The sequence below is a fragment of the Impatiens glandulifera genome, chromosome 9, assembly GCF_907164915.1.
Source record: "Impatiens glandulifera chromosome 9, dImpGla2.1, whole genome shotgun sequence".
Taxonomy (NCBI): Eukaryota; Viridiplantae; Streptophyta; class Magnoliopsida; order Ericales; family Balsaminaceae; genus Impatiens; species Impatiens glandulifera.
Genome location: NC_061870.1, coordinates 30999107 through 31024279, shown reverse-complemented (window position 1 = coordinate 31024279; position 25173 = coordinate 30999107). Strand labels below are relative to the sequence as shown.

General features: G+C 30.9%; 3 protein-coding genes across 4 annotated transcripts; 2 read left to right on the top strand and 1 right to left on the bottom strand.

Annotated features, from left to right (window-relative positions):
- The first annotated feature begins 126 nt into the window (after positions 1-126).
- LOC124914498 (sucrose nonfermenting 4-like protein) lies at positions 127-8897 on the top strand. 2 transcript variants are annotated; one of them, XM_047455059.1, is made up of 14 exons: positions 127-348; positions 454-899; positions 1043-1130; positions 2725-2907; positions 3292-3399; positions 3487-3546; positions 4001-4090; positions 5178-5312; positions 6485-6629; positions 6699-6872; positions 7797-7860; positions 7999-8068; positions 8197-8317; positions 8384-8897. In XM_047455059.1, exons 2-14 carry the CDS (start codon positions 775-777, stop codon positions 8473-8475), a joined length of 1455 nt encoding a protein of 484 aa, XP_047311015.1. In that variant the 5' UTR covers positions 127-348; positions 454-774; the 3' UTR covers positions 8476-8897. The 2 variants fall into 2 exon arrangements, with proteins under 2 accessions (XP_047311015.1, XP_047311013.1); XM_047455057.1 differs by having other exon boundaries at positions 438-899.
- A 7316-nt stretch (positions 8898-16213) lies between these two features.
- On the bottom strand, positions 16214-18319 carry LOC124914707 (guanosine deaminase-like). Its single transcript, XM_047455307.1, has 5 exons — positions 18179-18319; positions 17384-17443; positions 16915-17105; positions 16708-16812; positions 16214-16631 (listed from the first exon to the last, which is right to left on the bottom strand). The coding sequence occupies exons 1-5, from the start codon at positions 18192-18194 to the stop codon at positions 16443-16445; spliced, it is 561 nt and encodes a 186-aa protein (XP_047311263.1). The 5' UTR covers positions 18195-18319; the 3' UTR covers positions 16214-16442.
- Positions 18320-21805: 3486 nt separating this feature from the next.
- Positions 21806-22508, top strand: LOC124916660 (RING-H2 finger protein ATL79-like). Its single transcript, XM_047457408.1, has one exon. It carries the CDS (start codon positions 21867-21869, stop codon positions 22449-22451), a length of 585 nt encoding a protein of 194 aa, XP_047313364.1. The 5' UTR covers positions 21806-21866; the 3' UTR covers positions 22452-22508.
- The last annotated feature ends 2665 nt before the right edge of the window (positions 22509-25173 follow it).

The window sequence follows — 25173 nt, the reverse complement described above, 5'->3', positions numbered from 1 at the left end:
AAGAGTACAAATAAAACTAATATATTCAATTCCAAATTTAATTTGAAAAGTAATATTTTTTTGAAAAAAATAATAACTTTTTTTTTTAGGAAACAGGTGTACGTATTATAGTACAGACCCTAAATTTTACTGAAATTGTTTTCTCTCTCCCCTCTAATTCGCCACTTAGCCGGATTGCAGGTGTAGAAGGTCCAAAAATGTCGACACTTTCGAAGATTAATTATGAGAATTTACGTTCTTTTCTATAGTTTAATAACCTTTTGTTTGTTCTTGAATTCGAGTCAATTATACATTTGATTTCGATTTGAGAATTTGGGAGTCAGATTTGTTTGAGAACATTCGAATCAGGTATCCAATTTGCTGCTGTTCTATAAACTAGTCATTTATTGGAATTCTCTTGTTCGGATTGTGATATGGGAGCTTCAAATATTTAACAGATAGACTGACATGCAGAGAAAATCCATTGCAATCATTTAAGATTTACTAGAGAAAGTCCGCTTCAGTACCTTCTATCCCGCTTTGTGAGTAAAACTTGATTTAAGTTGCTGAATCTGCATGTGTAAATCTTGAGGGGTTCTCTATCATTTCTTGGAGGATCCCCAGAATTGTATATTATTGGGTAGTTTGTACCCTATTTACTGTGGGGATACATACATACCTGGAGGTGACGATCAGTTTGGTCTTTGTTGGTATTGCCAACAGTGAGAATTAGTTGTTAGTTTGGGTATTTTCTGCATTTCACGGGCTTGAAATTGAACCGTAGTTCTAGTGAAGATGTTTGATTCTACTTCTGATGCTCCTAATAATAGTAATGGGGCAACTGGACAATTATTAATCCTCACAAGATTTGTATGGCCATATGGGGGCAGAAGGGTATTCCTAACTGGTACTTTCACCAGGTATGTGATTGAAGTCGCATGGAGTTGATTGTTGTCTCTTGAGCAATATATTGATATGATTAGTATAGAACTTTAGGTGTTTGCCATTTTCTTGAATGTATGCTCTTTAACTTGTGGAGTATTATGTGGTCTTGCATTTGTAGGTGGGTGGACCATATAGCAATGTCTCCGATGGAGGGTTGCCCTTCTGTGTTTCAGGTCACACGGAGCTTAGCACCAGGACATCATCAGGTAACTGGGCTATTATAACCCAGACTAATGCACATGTATTTTTGTCTGGTTTCAAATTCTTACGGTCCAGGTGATCTTTGTTCACACATTTAACCATCAACTGTTAGGAGTTTGGCACCAGGGGATTATACTTGTTTCTTGCCTCAGTTATGAATTCATAAAAGTTTTCCTGAGCACCATTACCATTGATAACTAAGTATTCGTATGTCATTTTATGCTTTGGTTTTGAGCAAATTGCTTTGTCGATTTACATCGAGGAGTCCGATTAGTGTGTTCTTCATACTTATTTGATTCACACCATAATAGAGATGTGGCTGTTGATAGTCCTTACTATAGTTGCCTTACAAAGAAGAGAAGATGAGAATGTATAGGAAAGTAAAAATAGCATCAATAGATCTGTTTCATGTTAATTTATCTGCCTTTAACTATCAAAATACCATTATATGGAGTTTAATCTCATGGACACTTACTCTCAGACTTCTTTCTCATTATTAATCATATATGGATAAGGATGCATCAAATGCCTAGAGAATGTGCAAAACATTGCTTCCAAATATCTTGACAGCATGTGGTAGTAGATTCCATCCTGTTTATCAAGTTTATTATTGATGTTTAAGAAGCTATTGCTGCTACCTGTATTTCTCTAATATCAATAATAACAGGAAAACAAACAAAAAAAAATTATTCAGCACAAAATAAGTCAAGTTGTTAAGATCTGTTCAAAGTCATGTAATTAAGTTAGAAAGATTTTTTTGGCATGAATTCCTTTTTGTTTCATGCAAAGTTGCTTTACTTAATCAGCAGTTTGAATGTGAAAAAACATTTCTGTCAAAGTGTGCTTGGAAAGATATCTTGCAACTCTCCCTGAAGTCATGCTAATCAATACATGTTGCTTGAATCACTCCATAGTTCTAGGGGTGGTGGATAATATTAACTTGCAGCATAAGCATGAGACTTTCATAAGGCATTATTAATGCATGGTTAATGACCCCACCTTCCCTTGCTTGTGGTCCATACATGTTTAATTTCTGAAAATTTTGTTTTGTAATAACCAACTTAGGGTTGTTATAATGCATAGACATGAACATATTTCAAGCTAAGTAACTGTTCTTCAAAAAAGAATTGATGTGCAAAATAACATTTGTCAGTTACCACTATTTGGGAAGTTCACCTCCAAACAAAACTTCACTAATGCAGGCATCTGTATCTGTTAGGCAATGCCAGATAGAAATATAATAATTTCCACTTGTAAAATTTTGGATGCATAAACTGACTTGATTGCAACCAATCCATGGTTTAATCAGTGAAGACATGCGAGCAATCGACTTTCATTAATCCTCAACATAATATCACTCAATTCAAGTTGGGAAAACGGAGGGTTAATAACATGGTTGAGAGGGCAAGAATAAAATACTTGTGTCAAAATGTTTGATTGAATTCTATGATCTTTTTAAGACTTTGCAATTAATAACAATCAAGATAATCTTATCTGAAGTGTGTTTATTGACAAGGTTTATTGCTTTAGAATGTTAACAATGATTATGGATAATTTTTTCAGACTGATTTTTGATGATTCATATTTATTTATTGGCAGTACAAATTTTTTGTGGATGGAGAATGGCGCCATGATGAACAGAAACCTTTTGTAAGCGGCAATTATGGGGTTGTTAACATTATCTTCTTAGGTAGGGAGCTTGAATCAAGTCCTACAATTTGTAGCCGAGAGACAACTAACAGATCTTATATGGAAGTGGACAGTGATCCATTTGTTCAACTGGTAAGTGTTTTTTTACTACTCTATTAATTTATTAGATCTTAGACATTCTGATGGTATATATGGAATACTTGTTGACAGAGACTGCCTGGTCTTTGCAGCTTTTTGAATAGCTATACAATTTTGCTCCCAATAGAAAATTGTCAAGATTTCTAGGTGAATTTCCTTTATTGATTTCCTGGAAGTACGTCTGAAGTGGAAAGTTAGCATTTATTAATTATTTTCTTCAAATCTTCTCCAATTTTATGGTTGAAGGGGATAATAAAGAAAATAGTGTCTTTTGGGGGGAAGGGGATTAGGAGGATGTAGGGAGTTGTTAGTGGGGCGAGAAACAGGTGCTATCAATTGTATAATTTCCATTTTTCTGAAACAACCCTGTCCTTCCAGAATGCTGTCCCTAAGCTATCAGAGCATGACATCGAGATTTCTCGCCATCGTATATCTGCATTCCTATCTACACATACAGCATATGAGTTGCTTCCAGAATCGGGCAAGGTTTGGTGGTTTAACCAGTTATTCTTATTTCCTGTCAAAACTTTTGGCATTGTTACATATATCGCTGATTACCATCTACCATTTCAGGTCATTGTTTTGGATGTGAATCTACCTGTGAAGCAAGCGTTCCATATCTTGTATGAACAGGTAACCGTGTATATTGAACTATTTGGTGTGTGGGTGGGGGTTGGGGTGAGATTGATATAGGTGACAGCTTTAATTTGAATTTGAAGATTGAGTACTATAGTTAATTTGGTATATTTAAGAGCTTTTTGAGCTCAATGTGAACTAGGCCCATTATAATAGCATAAAAGTTTTCTTTCTTGGTACTTACTATTGGAAGTTGCACGGGTTATTGAAATCTTTAAGATATGTTTGAAACATACACTTGCAATACTATTCTCTATGTCTGCATGAGTGGTGACTTTACTCCATTCTGTAAGTCAATGTGGTGCACATTGTTGCATTTATTTACTCTTTTCTAAATTCCTGGGATGAATCCATTTCTATTTTTTTTTGTGAAATGTTAATTGTGCTTCAATAGTGTAATAGTGCATATTAATAGTTCCTCAAACCACCCCTTCATGGTTCATATTTTCAGGGCATTTCCATGGCCCCTCTATGGGACGTTTTCAAGGGCCGGTTTGTGGGAGTTCTTAGTGCATCTGACTTCATTTTAATTCTACAAGAGGTATCTTTCCCTTTTCTGAATTGTTCAGATTGTATCAATAAATGACCTTTCATTAATTAACAAACAAAATAAAATTAATCTTTGGGGGCCAATTCTCTTCTGCATAGATTAATTTTTTTCCGCGAAATCCCTAATGACTAATAATGAATAAGTACTCTTCCTTTTGTTTCTTCTAAGACTGGCATGTCTTTCTATATATTTCTTGATACAAGGTCAATGTAAATTATTGTTTCACCTAAAGTTTATTGTTTGAAGTGATTGTATATCTTGAAGGCCGTTTTCAGTTTTATAAGTTGTTAGGATGCATTTTGTGTGGATCCCGGGGTTTGTTGGTAGAAGAAGCAAGACATTTTGGTGTTTATATGTTGATTTTGCTATTGAAAATATCTATCCTTCCTCCTTTCTATTGAAACCTTTTTCTATCCTTTGATTTGCAACATTTCTGCATTATTATTATTATTATTAATTTTCTTTTTTAAAAAGGTCAACTTTTATTGAAAAAAACACAAGAAGCGTTTTGAACATTACATAGAAAAGGAGTGGAGAGAAAAATAAAAATCAGAGAACAAAAAGAAACGTTAGATGCCAATAATATTGAAGAATTCCCAACCCTTACAAAAACCTCTTTTCCTAATAATTGATTCCCAACATTTCTGCATTATTGATTGCATGTATAAAGGAATTTAGATATTTGCTACTGTTTTTGGTGCAATCTAAGATTGTAAAATGAAGTGCTCGGTGCTAACAAACTCTTCCCATCCACTACTAAGTAATGAATTAGAAAAAACTCCCTTATAAAAGAACAGTCCAGCCATTTCCTTTCTTGATCTGTGGTTCCCTTTAATTTGTTCTACGGGGATAATCTATGCTTCTATCAGGGTTATGTCAGGTTTCTGGGCTTATGCATTTCAACATTATTTGACTTTATCTTATTAATCTCCGTGGTGTTTTTTTTTTTCACATCTTATTTATTTTGTAGTAATTTATGTTTTAAAGAAGCTTTGTTTTCAAAATTCTTATACATTAGAATGTGGATCTCTTGATTAGGTATCATCTAACATTTTGATCCATTTAATAATATCTCTAGCTTGGACATCATGGATCAAATTTGACAGAGGAAGAACTTGAAACACATACTATATCAGCCTGGAAAGATGGTAAAGTATATCTTACCGGGCAATGTGATGGTATCAGCAGACCATCTCCAAGAGGCTTTGTACATGTGAGTGAACCCTGCTCAATGTATTCATCACCTATACTTCAGAAGGGTTCCTTTCACCTACATCCTTTAAGTGCTTATGTTTTTGAAAGTTTGTGCTTTCTGTGAAGAAGACCAGACTGCACTTTCTCATTAAAAAACAAAATGAGGTTGTCCTCTTTTCAGTTTAGTAGATAGATTAAAGCTGGGGTTGAGGCCTAGGGGCTATCTGAAATTTCATATGGTTATCATGTTTTTTTCTCATTATCTTTTGTTTTACATCATGCTATAGCTGTCACTTGTCAATGCTTAGCAAACCATATCTTCCAAATTTCTAGTTGTATTTCCTTGACATTTTTATCATGTTAGTGGGGGCTCTTTAATTGCTGACAGTCTGTGGTGCTAGTCTACAATTTGTGGCTTGGTGAGAAAATTGACTAAAATAAGGTTTTTCTCAAGTGATTCTCCTGCTTATACAGAAAATTGAAGAAAATATGAAACCAATCTGTTTTTGCGAAAATAAAGTTCCAGGAGAATGTAAATACATTTTCAGTTAAAAAAAGTTTCCTATAAATTTTCTAAAAAACATCTTATTTGGTTTTGGACTAAGGGACTTGCCACCCTGAAGTATCTAAGTTCGATTCTCATTATAAGCACGTTGATTAAAATGGGAGGTCATGATAGTGTGTTGTTATGCTAGCCTCTACCAGGAATTAGTTAAGGTACAGTTAAGCTGGCCCCGGACACCCTGGTAATCAAATGAAATTACAAAGGAAGTACACCCATCACTAGTTCAACTTAATTGCTTTAAGTTTACATATCTGATATAATTCATGAAGTTTGCCCTACCTGTTTTCCTAATTCTGTTCAAATACTGGCTTTTGGGGCTCACAACTCAATATTTGCTGACTATTCTAGATTTTAAACTTCCAATACAGGGTTTCATATTCCACCTTCAGTGCGAATAAGCTGGCCAACAGCCCTTCTTATAAATGACTGATGTAATTCACTGGGAAATACGTCTATTTTAGATAAAAAGAATGTACTGTCTATCTGTATAAACATTAGCCCGAAACTGTAGTATCGAGTTCATTTGTTGGAGATAGAGGAGAAGACTTTCTTGAAGCTGGTGTTTCATGCTTCTAGATAACGTAGCTACTTCTTTTAAATTTTGAATAAGCTTTTACTTTTTACAGGCCGGGCCTTATGATTCCCTAAGAGATATTGCTTTGAAAATTCTGCAATATAATGTTGCCACTGTTCCCATTATCCACTCTTCTTCACCCGATGGCTCATGTCCACAGCTTCTACATCTAGCTACTCTCTCTGGAATTCTGAAATGTAAGCATATTAAGCATTGTCTTCATTTACTTCAGGTGGTGATTGGTTAATCACTTGTTCTGTATTCAGGTATTTGCAGGTACTTCAGACATTCATCTAGCTCTTTGCCAATTCTTCAACAGCCAATCTCTTCACTTCCCCTGTGTACATGGGTCCCAAAAATTGGAGAATCTGGTGCACGGCCATTTGCCATGTTAAGACCGAATGCCTCTCTTGGAGCTGCTTTATCTTTATTAGTTCAAGGTAATCTCCTCTTTCATAGCAACATTTCTTGATTAAACGGTAATGTGTTGATTAAATTGTGATCCGTTGGTTGGACAATAAAATAATGGGTCCTCTCCTATTAAAAAAATGTGGGACATCATTATCCATCTTGCAGGCTTGTTCCTACTGAAATCAGATGAATTATCTTCCGAAATGCTAGAAATTCACAGATAAACTCAATTGGACCAATAAAACATGTTATTTTTCACTTGTGAGCATAATTAAGAAAGTAATGCAAATTCAACAGAGCTGATGAACTATCTTTTATATCTCTTTCTTGTATTTCTTGAAATCATGATTAGGCAGGGTTGATATGTGGTAAACAGATCTATCCTTAGAATCTTGCCTGGTTTCAGATACTAGATTTGTTTCAAAAGATAGTTGAATGTCCTGTTTATTTTTTTTTTTTGTGTTCATTGAGTGGTTTTCCCCAAAGAAGTAAAGAACTAAACCCCTCTTGTCTCTTATGGAGTACATGGCTCCTAAACTGCTACATTGTGGATTTGTCTGTGTGTGTTTTGCTTTTTTAGCCACTTACAAAATTAAAATCTTCCGTTTGTGGTATACAAAATTTATTTGGAAAATCATCTTTAAAGATTCTTGTTGTGAATGTTCTTGTGGTTTATTTGCTAACAGCTTTTCTGTAAACATAAACAAATAGCCCTTTTTTTCAAAATTAAACAACATTTGAATGAACATTTTAGTCTCCACACCAATCAAGCATTGGTTCTTGATCTTTTAGCAAGGTTCATGTACAACATACTTACAGATAAGTAGGAAAAAAAAGTTTGTGCATGCGAATCTCTCTATTTAAATAGTAACATTAACTTCCTATTTGAGAGTTCCTTGTTACACCTCATAATCATCACAAGGTATGCTATAATTTCTTAAATTTGGTTGCAGCTGAAGTAAGCTCAATACCGATAGTGGATGATAATGACTCCTTACTGGATATTTACAGTAGAAGGTAATATTCAGTTTAATATCAATAATGTGCTTAAGGTATTCGTGAGTATTACCTATATGATATATAAAATAAGTCACCTTTTTCTTTTATTCTTCTTCTTCTAATTGGAGTTTACCATTTCTTTGTTGAATTTGTTAGTGATATTACAGCTCTGGCAAAAGATAGAGCATATGCTCAAATTCGTCTGGATGAAACGAGTATTAATCAGGTTAACAATTGGATTTTCTTGTCCGTTATAAAAAAATATAGTTCTTTAATTGGTTAATGATAGTGACTTGTTTTCTTATTACGAAAAATTGGTTAGTTTAAATCTCCTTCTCATCTTGTGAATTGAAGGCATTGCAATTAGGACAAGATGCGAGTTCACCTTATGGTTGTTTTGGAGGTGGTCAGAGATGTCATATGTGTTTGAGATCTGACCCTTTACACAAAGTGATCGAACGGCTTGCAAATCCTGGTATTTCTTCATGTCTATTTTCGTGGGAAATTATTTTGTTTTATTTAATAAACTTGTTGAGTTCAGGCGTGAGGAGACTTGTGGTTGTGGAAGCGGGAAGTAAGCGCGTTGAAGGCATTGTCTCACTGAGTGATGTATTCCGGTTCTTGGTCGGTTAGATGGAATCATTGGGTGAACCAACATTTCCAAAATACCTCGTTTGTTTTAACGCTTAGAATTCTCTCCACTCCAACTGTGCCCATCAGTTTTCTGGATGAAGAAGAGAATCTGAATTCTAGTATAGTAGGAAGGAAGGAAGGAAGAAGATTTGTTATCTAATTTGCTGCTGCCCGATGAATGTGATAGAATACTGCGACTATTGGTGAATTGGCGACTGGCTGGCTGGCTGTTCTTCTATGGAAGAAATCGACGATGTTGATTCAAAATGTTCTTTTCTTAACTGAATTGACCTTCACCTTCATTAATATTATTATTACTTTTTTTTAATGTTTGAGAATTCAACAGTTTATATATAATGGATTTAAGCTTTTCAAAAAAATGATTGTCTTAAATGTATAAGATAAAATAGATATAGTTATATCTGTTATGATCTTAGCTAGCTACCGACCTTATTTCAGAATTAGATTCACTAAGAAAAGAATCAATCAATGAGTATCCCCACAACTTTATGACTAAAAGACTATAATAATAGTACTATTTAGAATTAGATTCACTAAGAAAATAATCAATCAAATAAGATCAGTATCCTCACAACTTTATGACTAAAAGTCTATAATAGTACTATTTAGAATTAGGTTCCATCCCACATGGTAATCATTAAAGATATACACTTGTAAGAAGAAAAGAGTACCATATTAACAATCAATGAAAAAGAAATTATTGAAGTTGATTTCTAATTAATTAGGAACTTATGATAAATCTATGATATGAAAATTTTAAGTTATGATGAGAGAATGGGATAAACTAAAAATTAAGAAGGAATTTTAAATGTATGTTGTGTAAATATAAAGTTTGTATTGGTATATTGATCAAACAAAGTCTTGTGTTTAAGAAAGAAAGTGGTAATAGGTATAATGCTTTATATATATACAATTAATTAAGTTTGAAATACCTTTCTATATATGGTTTTCTGTAAAATTATTTCTTAATATTTATTTTATAAATTTATACCATAAATATCTCAAACTATTTAAATATTATAAAATTATAATTTATATTGAAAGTATATATACAAATTTTTTTTTTACGGGATATATTTAATTTTTTATTCCTAATACAGATACAACTTTTGTCTTCGTCTTTAGATAACTTTTTCAACTAAATTTTCAAACGACGACGCATCTTATCTGTTTTATTTTTAGATAACGATGTTGCACACTAAATCGATGACGATGTTGTTCGTTCGTTTTCTCTATATTTAGATATTAACCAATAAAGAATATTGATGTAAATAGAAAAAAATTGTCTCATAGTTAAAAGTAATCAATAGGATGGAAAAACGACTTAACGTCATTTCATTAAAAAACTTCAAATACGAGAAAAAAAACAAATGAGTTTTTGTACTTTTCTAGACAAACCTAGTAAATTAAGTTCGTTACGGTTTAAAAACAAATGAATTACAAACAATCATCGAAATTACAAACAAATTTAAATTGCGTTTATCTCGCTAAAAAAACAGCGTCTTTGGTGACTTCCTGATATGATACCTTTCAGTTCCTGCAGAGGTTCCAATTCTGTTCGTTTTTTAGGGCTCTTCTCCATTTCTGGAGGTTCGCGCTACAGTCAATTACAATATCATCTCAGGTCTACTCCAGACTTCTTCGATTCCTCGAGAATGCTCTCGCGTTTCTCTCCCGCTAGATATTGTAAACTGTTGAGCCAAATCTGCATTTGAAAATTTTTTACTTATACTTTGTGCCTTTTGCTTTTTTCACAATCACTTCCTTGATTTTATTCCAGTCTTCCGGGAATCTGATCATCTCCAAAGTTTTGAGGCAAATGAACAGTTCCCGAAGAGATGATTAGTTGTTTCTTCATTCTCTCCACACAACAGACAGTTTGAATCTGGAATTTACATGTACTTTTTGACGCAATCTCTCGAGGAAATGTAATCAATACGATAGAGATTATAAATATTAAATATGATATTGTTTAATAAAATTCGCAATATTTCTTGAATCGGCCGGTCAGACAAGACTTACACAAAAAAATACGGTTATCCTCTTATTGAAAATGAATTGATCATTTAATTTGATTTGAAAACGAATTGAGCTTATTATTCGAAATAAGCTATAACTCAAATCAAACACTACCTAGTTGGAACTTTAGGTGATGGATGATTTTAAATTAATTATTAAAAGGGTTTAAATTTTGACCATAGAATAAAAATTATTTATTTGAAGTTAGTTCTTCATTTTGTAATATTTAAAAGAGCTTAACTATTTCAAATAAAAATAAACATACAAGTAACCATTTCAAACTAAAATAGATGTACAAGGAGATACTTCAAACTTAGTTAAATATATTGGAAGTAATATAACTATTAACCCTTTCAAAAACCATAGATTTCTGTTTATTCTCATTGAGAATAACCCTAAATTGAAATGAGGGCATAACAGTTTGAATGACGTGTTAACATTCTGAAAAAGATATATGGAGATCGAGAATTGGATATTGCACAATCGGATCTCTTTTTTTTTAGAAATTAAGGTTCCCCGGGAAGAAGGAAGTGGAAACTAGCAAGAATTACTTAGTGTTTTTTAATGGAAAAAGAGGAAGAACTACATAAACTAAGCATAAGCCAATATTCTAATAGACCGAAAAGAAATTAACATGTCCCACATGAAGATAGCTGATCTGATCACCCACAATATACATTACAAACAAATTAAATAAACATGTGTAACACTAGATGTTGGACACACAAATTAAGGCGAAACTTTCATTAGAAACCCACAAGTAATTAAGTACATGCTTACACATATATACTTATAATTAGCAGACATGTTTGGTGGCTAAACCTTTTCTTTTTAAAGTATGAACTAGCATGATGTACGACTCTTACCACTTGAACTACCCTAACGGGCTATGTTTGGTGGCTAAATAAAAGTTTGAACGTACCTAATACTACCACGCACAACATGTCTGATACATACCACATGATATGATTATTAGTTTTACACAATACTGACTTGATCGATAGAAGGATGTATATATATTATATATGGCTAATGACTGATGAAGATGGATGGATGGAACCTAGGTAGGTGGAGGTGGTTTATGTTGAAGAAGTATAAGTCTCTAAGACTTTGCCTCCATATATAGCTGCAGCCTGCCTGTGGGTAATAACATTAGTGGTGGACATGGGCTTTTTGTAATATTTCTTGTTATCAGAGGACTTGGATGCATCTTTCATAATTAGCTCCACCAAAGAGGTGTCCAACTTAGGAGTATTAGTCATCTTGCTTTGCTGATGATCTCCTTTTGTGGGGATATAACGAACATTATTAACCTTTGAAGCTGGAGCTGGAGTTGGAGCGGGACGAGGAAATTTTTCAAAACCCCGAATGAACTGATTATAGTCTTGAACTTCAACATGAGTGGCAGTTGAGTAGTGGGAACTCTGAACAGCATGATGATGATGAGTAGTAGCTGCATGTTCCATGATGCTGGTTCTAGTATAGTAGCTTGATTTACTATGGCGATTATAACCAGTTGTTGCTGCTGCTGCCATATATATATATGGAGTGATGAGATGAATGGATCTTTAGTTTAGTTTAATTTGATTTGATTTGAGTGAGTTGGTTTTTAGAGTAAGAGAGTAGGGTATATATATAGAGGAAATAGTTAGGTGATCAGTGATCTTATTATGATATAAGTAGTGCTAGCTGTAATATTCCTTTCAAAGGAACCAATTATATATAAATTCTGGTCTTTGGAACCTTCAAACAAACATTATTAATCATGATAGCTAACTAATCTTTTTATTAATTAATAATTGGAATGTAATATTATAAGAGAATATTTTCTTTTTGTTACAATTATAACATATATTTTCAAATATTCGGTGACCATACTGCTCATAAAGTAATCACAATAAAGATAGATTAAGTGTAAACTCATCATAATATATTCTCCTTATCTAGTTTGTACTGGTCCCAACATCAAGCTCTTCTATATATCAAGTCTAGGGTTTAGGGTCCTTTAATTTTATAAGATAAGATGCATGAAACCTCTAACATCCCTGATCTTTGTCTCCTCCTAACAAGTATATATAGATTCATGAGGGCACCATTTTTCTATTCCTTTCTTGTCATAAGATTATCCTCCTTTAGAAATAAAATATATTAATATAAACAAAATATGACTTCTACTCTAGAATACAAAGAAAACGACGTTGAATTCCCGACTTTTTTCATTAAGATTGTATCGGGTTTTGAGGTCTAAGTTCCATAATGTTTTTTTAGTCTGGAGACATGATGTTTCATTATTTCCTTTATTTCCTGGGATGTGATTCTATATTGTTTTGAGTTTTTTCTTCATTTTGAAAACTCATGAAAATTAATGTCATAATTTATACAATAAAAATAGAATAGGTATTCTCAAAAGATAGGAAAGCGAAAGCTCTTAGACTCCTTGGGTTTAACGACTGAACTCGTTGGTCCTAATTGTCGAATGAGTATAGTCCTTCTTGATTGATTTCATCACCGGATATCACAAGATTGAGTCGAATTGGTGTGGTATATTCATATTCATAACATATGAATAGTTATTGATACTAGAACATAGATTAATGGATGAAATAAAATCTGCACAAAAATATTTGGTTATTGGAAAAAAATCAAATTTACTTCTTAATTGTTTTTGTACAGGTTTCATTATTTAGTTGCGTTTCTTCGCGATTAAATAGATCAAGATATTTTACTCTTTTCAGAAAAATTAAAAATATTATAAGAAAAGAATTTGGTTGTGAAGTTTGGAATAAAGTTAAAGCATTCAAATTTTTGTTTGGAGAATATATGATTCTTGATGCCTAAAGGCTAAATCATTGATACATTTCCACCTAACTAAATGTAAAATTAAACAAGATATCTAGTCTAGGGTTTATATTTATAAAAGAGAATCACATCTTAATATATATATTACATTTATTCGTTTATATATAACGTATGAATTACGCTATTCAATTCTATCCAAATAGTTGGCCATATCATAGTTTCATTTTTGTTTAAAAGTAGGATATATTATATATAGTTTTCATTTTCCTTTCTAAGGATATATACAGAATCAATTTATTATTTGAGCAAAAATACAATAAAAATCCTTTAAGAAAACTATTAAATCAAAGGGAAATTTGACGAAATGACCTTAAAGACTGGGTTATTTGACCTGGTGGTAATTTGATAATTTAATTGCGTTCGTGGTGATTTTATTTTTTTTGGACGATTTTGCCCTTGTCGCGAAACGCTAAGTCACTTAGCGTTTCGCGAAGTGAAAATGTGTGAAATGTCCAAATTACCCTTACTATTTAATATAACTTCCCTCATTTTTTTTTATTTTTTTCTTCTCCTTCTCTCTCTTCCCGTTCTTCTCCTCCTTCTCTCTAAACTGGGCGGCGGCGATCGGCGGCGACGGCGGCGAAACGACAATGAGTTTCACGACGAGCACGAGCACTGTTCCACTTGGTACGTTTATCTTATGATATTTCAAGTTTATTGATGTTTGGTTTATGCATCTTCGAATCACTGTTGTTTAGGGTTTACTTCCCATTTCGTTAAGGACTTCCCGTTTCGTTAAGGACTTATCGTTTCGCTAAATATTTTAACATGAGTTGTCTTAGCTCAGCTAGTAGAATGCGTGGCTTTTAACCATGTGGTTGTGGGTTCAATTCCCACAGATGGTGTTTTTATAGGTTTTTTTTTTTTTTTTACTTTTGCATAAATCAAATGCTCATTTGTAGAGAAATGATTATTTTTAATTTGATACATAAATGAAATGGTATAGAAAATGTTTGTTATGGTTATGTTTTAATTTGATGCATAAATGAAATGGTATAGAAAATGTTTGTTTGTTTTTTTTACTTTTGCATAAATCAAATGTTCATTTGTAGAGAAATGGTTATGTTTTAGTTTGATGCATAAATGAAATGGTATAGAAAGAAATGAAACAAAATCAGCTTAAACATTCATTAACAAATACCAAAAGCAGCTTAAACATTCATTAACAAATACCAAAGAAAGTAGTTCACTTTTTACATATTATTATTTTCTTAATTAGAATTAATTTATTTATTTACTGAAGTAATCTTCAGTCCTGCCCTTGAATCCAATTTGTCCAAAAGTCAATGCCAAGAACAATCTCAAGTGTCAAGTAACCAGCCTAACTTGTTTGTTTACTTGTTTATGTATATTAATATTAGAAAGAAACAGAAATATATTTTAATTGCTCAGTCCCAATGCTGGAAAGAGTCCGTTGATCGCCGGAATACTAGAAGGTGCTAACCATCCGATCAACCCAAACCCAATCACGTTCAGATCTTTCCGTAGTCAATCCCTCTCGAAACTACAATCAATCAAACAAACAAATTTCAATTATACTCTTATTTTCTTACATTACATACATACATACATGATACATACCATGTAAGCTTTCCACCTAAGGCTTTTGCAACCATCAAAGGATTCATGGCTCTAACTGGGATTCATGGCTCTAACTGGAGCCTTTAGGAATCCTGAGCTCAGTCTCACCGGTGATGAAGACAGACAAGATCCGTTTCGCTAAGTGCTTACCACTTAGCGAAACGCTAAGCACTTAGCGAAACGCTAAGCACTTAGCGAAACGGTAAGCACTTACTTAGCGAAACGCTAAGCACTTAGCGAAACGGTAAGTCCTTAGCGAATCTTCCCTGAAACGGAACTCATATGATCCAAGATTATATGCAAAACCCATTAATGAACCACACTTAACGAAATGGTCAAATATGAACCAAATAACAAATATGAACCCACAAATATGAACCAAATATGAACCAAATATGAACGAAATATGAACAGGTTTTGAAATGAAGAAAATGTAAACATGAACATAACTGTTTATCAGATCTGAAATGAACATCTACCTCGACGACCTTCAAATCCTTAGAATCGGAGATCTGCATACCCTAAACCCTAGAATCGGAAACCTGCATGCAAAATAGATTTAGGGTTATAAATCTTGTAAATCTGTATAGATAAAAACATAAATGGATTATGTTAGAAGATCTTGTAAATCTGTATAGATCTGTATAGATAACCGCCGCCGTCCGTCGTCGCTGATGGCCGCCGTGAAGGAGAGAACGGGAGAAGAGAGAGAAAGAAAACTAAGAAAATGAAAATATTTGAGTATTTATACTAACACTAATCCACTTCGCGAAACGCTAAGTGACTTAGCGTTTCGCGACAAGGGCAAAATCGTATAAAAAAAAATATAGAACCACGAGCGCAATTAAATTATCAAATTACCACCAGGTCAAATAACTCAGTCTTTAAGGTCATTTCGTCAAATTTCCCAAATCAAATCCATACAACAAATAAAACCTCGTCAACATCAAAAACACAAACAAAAACAACTCATGGTACACTAGAATCAAGATTTGCACAAATCCAAAACCTTAGCTGTTTCTGTCTCTCGTTCAAGCTGCTCGTTTCTTTTTTTCAATCTTGTCGAAAGTCTCAATTTGTCGTAGCCTCAAGTCCCCGTTTCTTTAGCAGCGTTGCTTCAATAAGATAGTTCGACAATCCATGTCACTACCAAACCAAGATCTTGAGCAAAAACAAATTAAACTTCTAGAATTAACATCAAGAAAACAATTTATTAATGGAATACAAACTTGACTAAAGCAATAAAATGATAAGAGAGAAACATCCAAGCAATTTTTCATCATTAAAATCATTATTATAAAGTGGCAAATGTAAGTACAGACAGCATTATTGAGAGACATAGAAGAAACAAATAAAAGGGCATAATTAATAATAAAGTTGGTCAATGTGTGTGTTCTGCTCCATCAATATTTATATTTCATTAATTAATAATAAGCCCCTCACACAGTGTAATTAATAAGCTGCTGCTGCTGCATCATCATCATCAATCAATACATTGCGAACTTGGCTTTAGTTTTCTCAAACACTTGTTCTGCTATCAGAGCCTCATTCCCATCTGCCTGTTTGATTTCCAATTGAGCCTTTTGGTAAAACCCAGTACCCCTCAAAGCATCCGCAATGAAATCGTCGAACCCAATTGCTATTGCAGCTTCAGCTTTCGCCCCGTAAACCAGTCTCTGCGATACACAACACATAATATAGGACCGCCCAATTTAAAACATTTGTTAGCAAAATAAGAAGTGATCCAATTACCTTAATTCTCGAAAGATGGATGGCACCAAAGCACATTGGGCAAGGCTCACAAGAAGCATATATTTCACAATCCGAGAGCTCAATCTGATTCAGCTTTTTACATGCCTGTCACAACAACCATCATATACATATATATCATAGTTATTCATTTTATTTTTTTAGCTTTGGATCTCAAAAAGAAGGGGCATATCATATCATATCATATACCTCTCTTATTGCTGTAACTTCAGCATGTGCTGTTGGGTCAGTGTTATGTAGAACCATGTTATGACAGCTAACAATTACTTCATCATTCCGAACAACAACAGCACCAAATGGACCTCCATCTCCACTATCTACCCCTTTATATGCTTCTTCAACTGCTTCCCTTAGAAACTTATGGTCTCTGTGCTGAACAGCTAATATTTGGAGAAATAACTAAGTCAATCAACATCCATCCATATAAACCCAGCCAACAAGAACAGTATAAGTTGAAAATCCATTTGAAACATGAAAAAAAATGGCATCAAAGTTCAATGGATTTTGAGGGAAGATCAAAGGCATGACTGACTACCAATTTTAATTCAATTTCTCTACCATTGCAGGCAGTCAACCCATACCAAGTTTGGAACTTTCACAAATGAAATACTGCAAAATGTTTCGTCTGTGTCCTCACAATACTACAAACTAAAAATACCTTCTTGGTGACCAGCAAAAGCAGATGCAACAGAGATGGTTCCATCCTTGGTTTCAACAACTAGCAAAAAATAAAGAATCCAATAAATACATAGTCCAAAACTGAAAAATAAAGCCTATAAGAAGAAAACAACTGCATCAAGCCAATAATATTTCTGAGAATTAAAGGAAAACTAGCATGACACCCCACAACCATAGCATCCGCTTAAACTCAAAGCGTTTTCAAATAGAATCGAATCAAACCATTAATATTTCCATGTAAACAAAGATATATATATATATATATATTCACATTCTTGAAAGAAACTTTGATGGATGATTTTTCCAAATCAAATCATTTAGCAGGGAAGCTTTCATTGAACAGGCCAGGTTGATGAAGAAGAAGTATTTATTAAATCATGTCTCAAAATAATTATCTAGGTCATATTATTTTTCTTTTTGGTATAAAACTCCAGGATCTGAAATCGCAAGAACTCTGAATATTTTAAATCAAAGTAGGGCATTTAATGGAAAAATGGTAAAATCACCGACCATTCTCAACATGATCGAAAACAATTAGATCTACCCATCAAGAATACTAGTACATAAATTGCATGAATCATCTTGAATATATATATTATGATATTTAATAGTCAGATTCAACTTGGGTCATCATAAAATCGATAACCTTAGTAGAACACACACAGTACGAAGTAGTAAGTTTGGTTTAAAGTAAAATATCCGAATCAAGAACTCTAGAGATAGGTTCAATGGAGAATGAAAACGATGAATAATGTAACTGAAAGTATCATCTTACCATTAGCATCTTCCATGGCGAAAATCGAAAGGTAGTGGACGAAGATGATTCCAGCAATTAATTAATTAATATGGGTCGATGGAGATCAGAGAGACGTGCGAGAATAACAAAAGGTGGATAAAGAGTTTTTAAGTTAATATAGATGGGAGGCCAAAGGAGAGAGAGAAGATAACTTGGAGGACTTATTTTATTGATTGCTTCCTTTTCCGATATTCTTAAAAAAGAAAAGTATACACATGGATCTACGTTAGCCTTTTCATCAAAATATAATAATAAAAATATAGGGTTAGTTTGATTTTAGATTATAGAGTGATATTTGAAAAAAAAAATAGAAAGTTAAATGTGAAACTACTACTTTTTTTTTTATGAATTTAAGAAACTTATATTTTGTTTTAATTTAATAAATTAATATGTGTAATTGATGATATTTTGTTCTTAATGAGAATCATTCTCATTAAGAAAAAAAAAATGATACTTAAACTATCCTAATAGATTATTGTCAAACAAATATATTAATAATAAATATTCAAATTATTTTTATTATATATTTTTTTCAAACATAAAAATTAAAGATAAATTATAATTTTTTCATAAAAAATTAATGTACGGTGAAAAATACTATTGTCAAAACTTATCTATAGATATTTTGTTTAATTAATAGTTAGTTTAGGGTTTACCCATATTAAAATATTAGACAAACTGCATTTAAAATATATTAATTTTGAGTATTATTTCCACTAATTAAGTTTTTTTGAAATATTTATATTTACTATCTCAATTAAAAGATTTTGTTTCCTTAGTCATTATTATCTATTATTATATTTTTTAATTATAAAATTTTATTTTAAATTTATTATTATTTAGACTTGATTTTGTCAGTTTATATTATCTTGTTTTGTTTAGACTTGTTTGTAGTTAATATATCTATATATTTTTTTTCACCTCAATTTAAGATTTTTTTAAGTAATAATTATATTTGATCTTTTAAATATTATTTCTTGTCATTTTAGTTACATTAATTTTCTTTAGTTAAAATTAGTTTACTAAATTTTAAGATTTTGTAAGTCCTGGATATTTTTAAAAAATAGGCTAATCATCCCTTATATAAATGTAGAGTTTTAATAAATATATTAATCAATATGATAAACACGGAATTATATCCAAAAATAGGCTAATCATCCCTTATATAAATGTAGAGTTTTAATAAATATATTAATCAATATGATAAACACGGAATTATATCCAAATATCTTAAATTGTTGGACAATGTGTCATTATTTGCTAATTTATATGGCCTTATAGATACATGGTATATGATCTAAATTGTTTTCCAGAAACTAAAAATCGAATATTATTTGAAAAGACTTTTATATAAATAAAAATACTATTTTTTTCGTCTATAAAATAAACAGTGCTTTGTCTAGATTTTGTGAACTTCATATTTTTCCTTACATATTATTCTAATCTATTAAGTTCATTGTAATCTAGTCGGGCCTTATTTTATTTAAAACTATGATAAAACTCAGATAAGTTGCTTAAAAAATATCAAATATTTTAATTATTTGTTTCAAATCAAAAAATTGTTAAACAAAACTAAAAATAAAATAAAATGAAATTTTCAAGAAAAAATGTGCTTCAATCAAATATAGTAATATTATAAACAACACCCATTCTTGCTTGTGTAATTTTTGTTAAGAAGTTAAATTAACATAACCCCAAAGTTATGTCTTCATTCCAATTTAAGATTTCTAAGTGAGAATAAGGTAGATATTGAGATCTGATCTATTCATAATTTATAAGAAAAAAAAAAACAATATATATTTTTCACGTCACTAACTTACTATAAAAATTAATAAATATACATTAAACTTTAGTTAAAAGAAAATTGTTGTTTTAGATGTTTTAATGGCTATTCTAGAATGTATTGCTCAAAATTGTTTTTTAGATGTTTTAACGGCTATTCTATAATGAATTGCCCTAGCCCAAAGTCTTATTGGACTTACTTAACATCCCTAAATTAGCATGGCCCAATAACGTAACTGTAACTGATGCTTCATCCAAAAAAAAATGAATGAGAGAATTCAGCTGCACTAATAATGTATTAAAATGTCTCAACAATAAATCATAACATTCTAAGACTTTTTATTTAGACAATTAATATTTTAAAATAACTGGATTTTAAACCGTCCCACATAGTGACATAAATCGCCATAGTGACATATTTATATGATCGAATCGAACCGTTCAAAAACAGTTTTATTTTTAAGAAAACTGTATATATATATATATATATATATTATTGTTTTTATTAATATGACATTGAAGATAAAGAGAGTTTCTGTTACATGACATGACTACGACGAGTGTAGAATTGTCTGGTTTTTTCTGATAAATATATAAATAAATAAATAAATTAATTAATTAAACAAGAAAATGAGATAAATGATAACATATGGGTGGTGGGCTCAGTACTGAAGTCTGTTACCTTGTCTTGAGGGAAGTAAGTACAATTCTTTAATTTCTATCATCTTCAATATCAATCCTTAACAATTTAAAGATTTTTATATATTAAAAACTTGTTAGATAGATTATGGGTTATTTGGATTTTTTATTAATAAAAATAATATTTATTAACAAATTTTTTTAATATGATTTAGAAACTTATGTTTAGATTATATTTCATATAAAATTATTTTATTTTATCATAAATACTTTATTAATTTAAAAAATAGTACTATTCACATTAAATGAAGGTGACCCTACCAATCCATTCTTCTCCATCACACGTTATATTCGCAGTCTTTTTATTTCACTTATTTATTTATTATATATGATTTTGTTAAAAAATAAATAAAAAACTAACGAGGTAACATATTTTATTTATTATTAATAGTTTGTTTTTATGTGACTAAAATATATATTTTTTATTTGATTGCACAACTATTTTATTTGTCTTTAAATGAATTGTTTTAAAATCAGTTGAATGAATACAAATTAAATTATAAAATACAAAATCGTACATTCTAGACAGTTCTTGAACACATATATATGATAAGATGGATAAAAGAATAAATATATAATCTTAATAAAAAAAATATAATGATTTATCATTTTTTTTTAAATGTCTTCGATTAGAGTTTAATTGCTCACGAAACTTAATTTGAGTGAGATCCTTGTATAAAATAAAATCATAATTAAGGAAACAAGTACTTTTATAATATATTTGAATGTAAAAAAATAATAAATAGTCATGATTTTATTTTAATTTGGAATGTTTTTAGTGAAAAAAATTATATTAATATATTCCAGTGATTAACCTGATCTATTTTAAATATATATTTTTTAAGTGAGAATCAAATATGGAGTAAGTGGTTCTTAAATAAAATTTAGACATTTAAAGATTATCAGATTTAAGGTAAAAAAAAATCAACTTATTGTTGCTTGTCAATTATCATGTATTAATAACATTTTGTCTCTTTATTGAATCTAATCTGTTTTAATAAATAAATTTAAATATTTTATAAATGTTAGCATTATTTATCCAATTTATTTTTATTTCTTAAAAATATAATTGAAATAGTTATATAACTGCTATAAATATAAGATGACACAGCCTTTCCATCCATATATACTTGAAATCTTTTTGTAACAAACAAATTAAGGATTCGTCAATTAATCTCTCTCTATCATGCGTGCGTTGCCATCGGAAAATTGGCCGGCGGCGCCGGCGATTAAAGTGATGCAAGACCCAGAAGCAACATCGACATGCAAAGACAGTGAGTGCCGTCGATGGAAACCATACTCGAACTCGAAAGACTTTGAAAGAGAGGCATGGCTCATATTCGCCATCCTCTTCGGCCTCGTTTTCCTAGGAATCGCGATTCACGCCGTCGTTTGTTGTATAATCAGACGTCGGTGTAGTCTCCGGCGCCGGCAGCAGCAGCAGGAGGAGGAGGAGTCCGTTAATGATAACGGCGGCGGCGGCGGAGGAGGAGGAGGAGTGATGATCTCGGGTGTAGATATAGTGGGAGAGGTGGTGGTGTTTAAAAATTCAGCGGCGGTGGCGGTGGTGGATTGTGCGATTTGTTTATCGGAGTTTTCGGAAGAAGAAAGAGTGATGGTTTTGGAAGGATGTAAACATGGATTTCATGTTAATTGCATAAAACAATGGCTGTCTTCTCACTCTTCTTGTCCGATTTGCAGAGCCAAAACATTTCTTTCTTCTTCTTCCTCCCCAGGAGGAATTCATCTTAAAAATATTGTTACTAATTGATTTCATTCTGTCAATTTACAGAGTTTGCGTAAATTTTATTATATAAGGATGATAATTAAGGATCAGACTCTTTGAGAAAGTGAAAGCTTAATTTGTTACTTATTTTATTATGTCCAATTAATTATTATCCTATAAAAATAAAACAAAATAAATTGAAAATCGAATTTCAATTGTACTTGATCTCTTATATTCTTATTATTCCTTTTATTATTTTTAGATTGGTCAAACTTTAATTTAGCTCAACAGCTCTAAAGCCCAAAAAGCCTGATATCTTCTTTTAGCTCAACAGCTCCAAAGCCCATATGGAGAAAATAAAGAGCTCTATCTAGCCTTGTTTTTTTTAATGGTCCAAGTGAACGGACTCCAAGCCCATGACCTTGAGAATACGGAAGAAAAGTTGTATATTATAATATTGGAGAAATGATAAGGCAAGGAATGAGAAAGGGAATAATTTAGTGTAGATGGATGAAAAATATAATTTTTTTTTTCACATTTTTTTCCAACTAACAACATATACCAAAGTTATAATGAAATCAATGCTATAACATGTTACATGTGCAAGAGAGGAGAGAGAAAAATAATAATAATTTAAGTTTGAAAAAATGTCTAAAATCAATTCCTGCATTCATTTTCCTTAAAATCATTTCTCACTTTTTTTTAACTCTCAATTATTTTTTGCGAAAATTTATGTGAGTTGGATTGTAGTTAAATTTGAGCAAATAAATATTATTAAATTCGTTAATATATACATAAAAAAAAATCATCAAGGTAGTCAGTGGTAAAAGTAGTTTAAAAGACTAAAATGTCACGAGTTAATTCTACCTGAAAACGTATTGAGTTTAAGCGGAGACCATAACTGTGTAGTGTCATTCTAGTCTCCTTCATTCACAAAAATATACATTAAAAAGATCATAACCAATATTTTATCTAAACCAATCGTCCAATAAAATATTTTTAAATTTTTTTGATCAAATTCAACTCCAAAGACTTATTTATTTATGCTTGGAATTATTGAAATGAGACTCTTTTGTAATTTATTATCTTCTTTTTTTTCAATGTTAATCTTATATAACCATCTAATATCCAAGCCCAGGAAAAATATCTTCGTTCTCTCTTTAGCTATTATATCTTTTATATAATATATGGCCTAATTTAAAAAAACATCCAGAAGTTAAATCTGAGTTTGGAAAAAAAGAATTTAATTTATATATTATTTAAATAAAATAATATTTGTATATTCACACTTAACTCAACTCCACTGTTCAGTTACTAACTTGTGTCATTGATTAGGTTTCATGAAGGTGGGGCATTGGTTATTATGGATGGTGAAAAGATTGATACCAGATTCTGGCAGACTTAAAATTTTTTTATTGAATATAATAAACATGATTAAAGTTGCAAGAAATTAAACATTAAGTTGTATGTTATTTGTTACTACTCTGTAGAAATATATTACATAATGTTTAATAGAGTGAATGATTGTCAAACCCAAGCAAATTTGCTGGGTATCTTAAGAGAGTGTTATAGTTAAAGTTCATTAACGAAATTTGAAAAAAAGTATGTTTGATACAAGTTTATAGATCAATTTTAAAGTTTTATAGAAGTTTGAGGATTGATTTGTATTATTGATTCATTTAACTTGTAAATACACAATTTGATGTTTTAATAATATGTAATTTCTAAATTGTAGATAAAGAGACATCTATTCTCACTTACATGCTAACATCTTAAATTTAAAATAATAATATTATATATTCTCTAATTTATAAATTAAAATCACTCATAAAAGTTCAAAATATATTTGAAATTGTAAAAATATAAACAAAATTACTATTTATTTTTTTGTTTTTATTTTAATTTTCAAAGAAAGAATCATATAAACATTACTAGTACTAAGTACTAACTCACATTATCACTTAGTCATATCTATAGTAGATTAATCTTGAATTTTTTGTGTGATTTTTTTTGTTTTCTTTATTGTTTCTCTCGTGATTTTATGTTTGAAGGCAATAGGTAGTTCTTCACATTTGTTTTTATTTAAAACAAATAATATTTAAATATTTTATATATATTTAAACACATCAACAAATTAAAAATAGATAATAAAAAGAAAATGACAAACAAGCCGCATAAGAGGTCAAAGCATAAATATCTTTGAGCAAAACACATTGAAGATGTTACCGAAAATATTAACTTTTATTACAACAAGAAAACATAAATATAACATCCACATAAATTAATTATAAGTTAATGTATATATGATATTTATAAATTAATATATTTTAGTTTGTATCCCTACTTATCAATTACATAGAATTTTATCTTTTGATTTAAATAATCATTTATAATCAATAACGAAATATAATTTTTTATCTCTTGATCATAATTCTTGTAATCACTAATCCATTCACATATAATTTTTTTTTAAAATAAAAAAATCATTCATCCACAAAAATGCAAATGTTATGTTTTCATAAGTAATAACATAAATTACTTGCAACAAAATAAAATTCTGAATAAAAAGTCATAAACAATTTCCAAAACAAAAGTACACCTTAGGTAAGGTGAGTAATAAAGCATTCAATGTCCACTAGGGTAATACTTATGTATTTCATTTAATGCATTCATTAGAATACCTACATATTATAACACCAAGATTAGCTAATTAACCTTAAGATGTTTAATTCTAGAGGTGAAAGTTATCAAAATCACTCAAGTTAAC

Coding starts and splice junctions, on each gene's coding strand:
- LOC124914498 (XM_047455059.1), top strand. CDS start 775: ATGTTTGATTCTACTTCTGATGCTCCTAATAATAGTAATGGGGCAACT. Junction 6,630..6,698: donor TCTCTCTGGAATTCTGAAAT/GTAAGCATATTA, acceptor TTCTGTATTCAG/GTATTTGCAGGTACTTCAGA. Junction 6,873..7,796: donor TTTATCTTTATTAGTTCAAG/GTAATCTCCTCT, acceptor ATTTGGTTGCAG/CTGAAGTAAGCTCAATACCG.
- LOC124914707 (XM_047455307.1), bottom strand. Junction 16,813..16,914: donor AAGTTACAGCAATAAGAGAG/GTATATGATATG, acceptor TTGTTGTGACAG/GCATGTAAAAAGCTGAATCA. Junction 16,632..16,707: donor TCCATCTTTCGAGAATTAAG/GTAATTGGATCA, acceptor TGTGTATCGCAG/AGACTGGTTTACGGGGCGAA.
- LOC124916660 (XM_047457408.1), top strand. CDS start 21,867: ATGCGTGCGTTGCCATCGGAAAATTGGCCGGCGGCGCCGGCGATTAAA.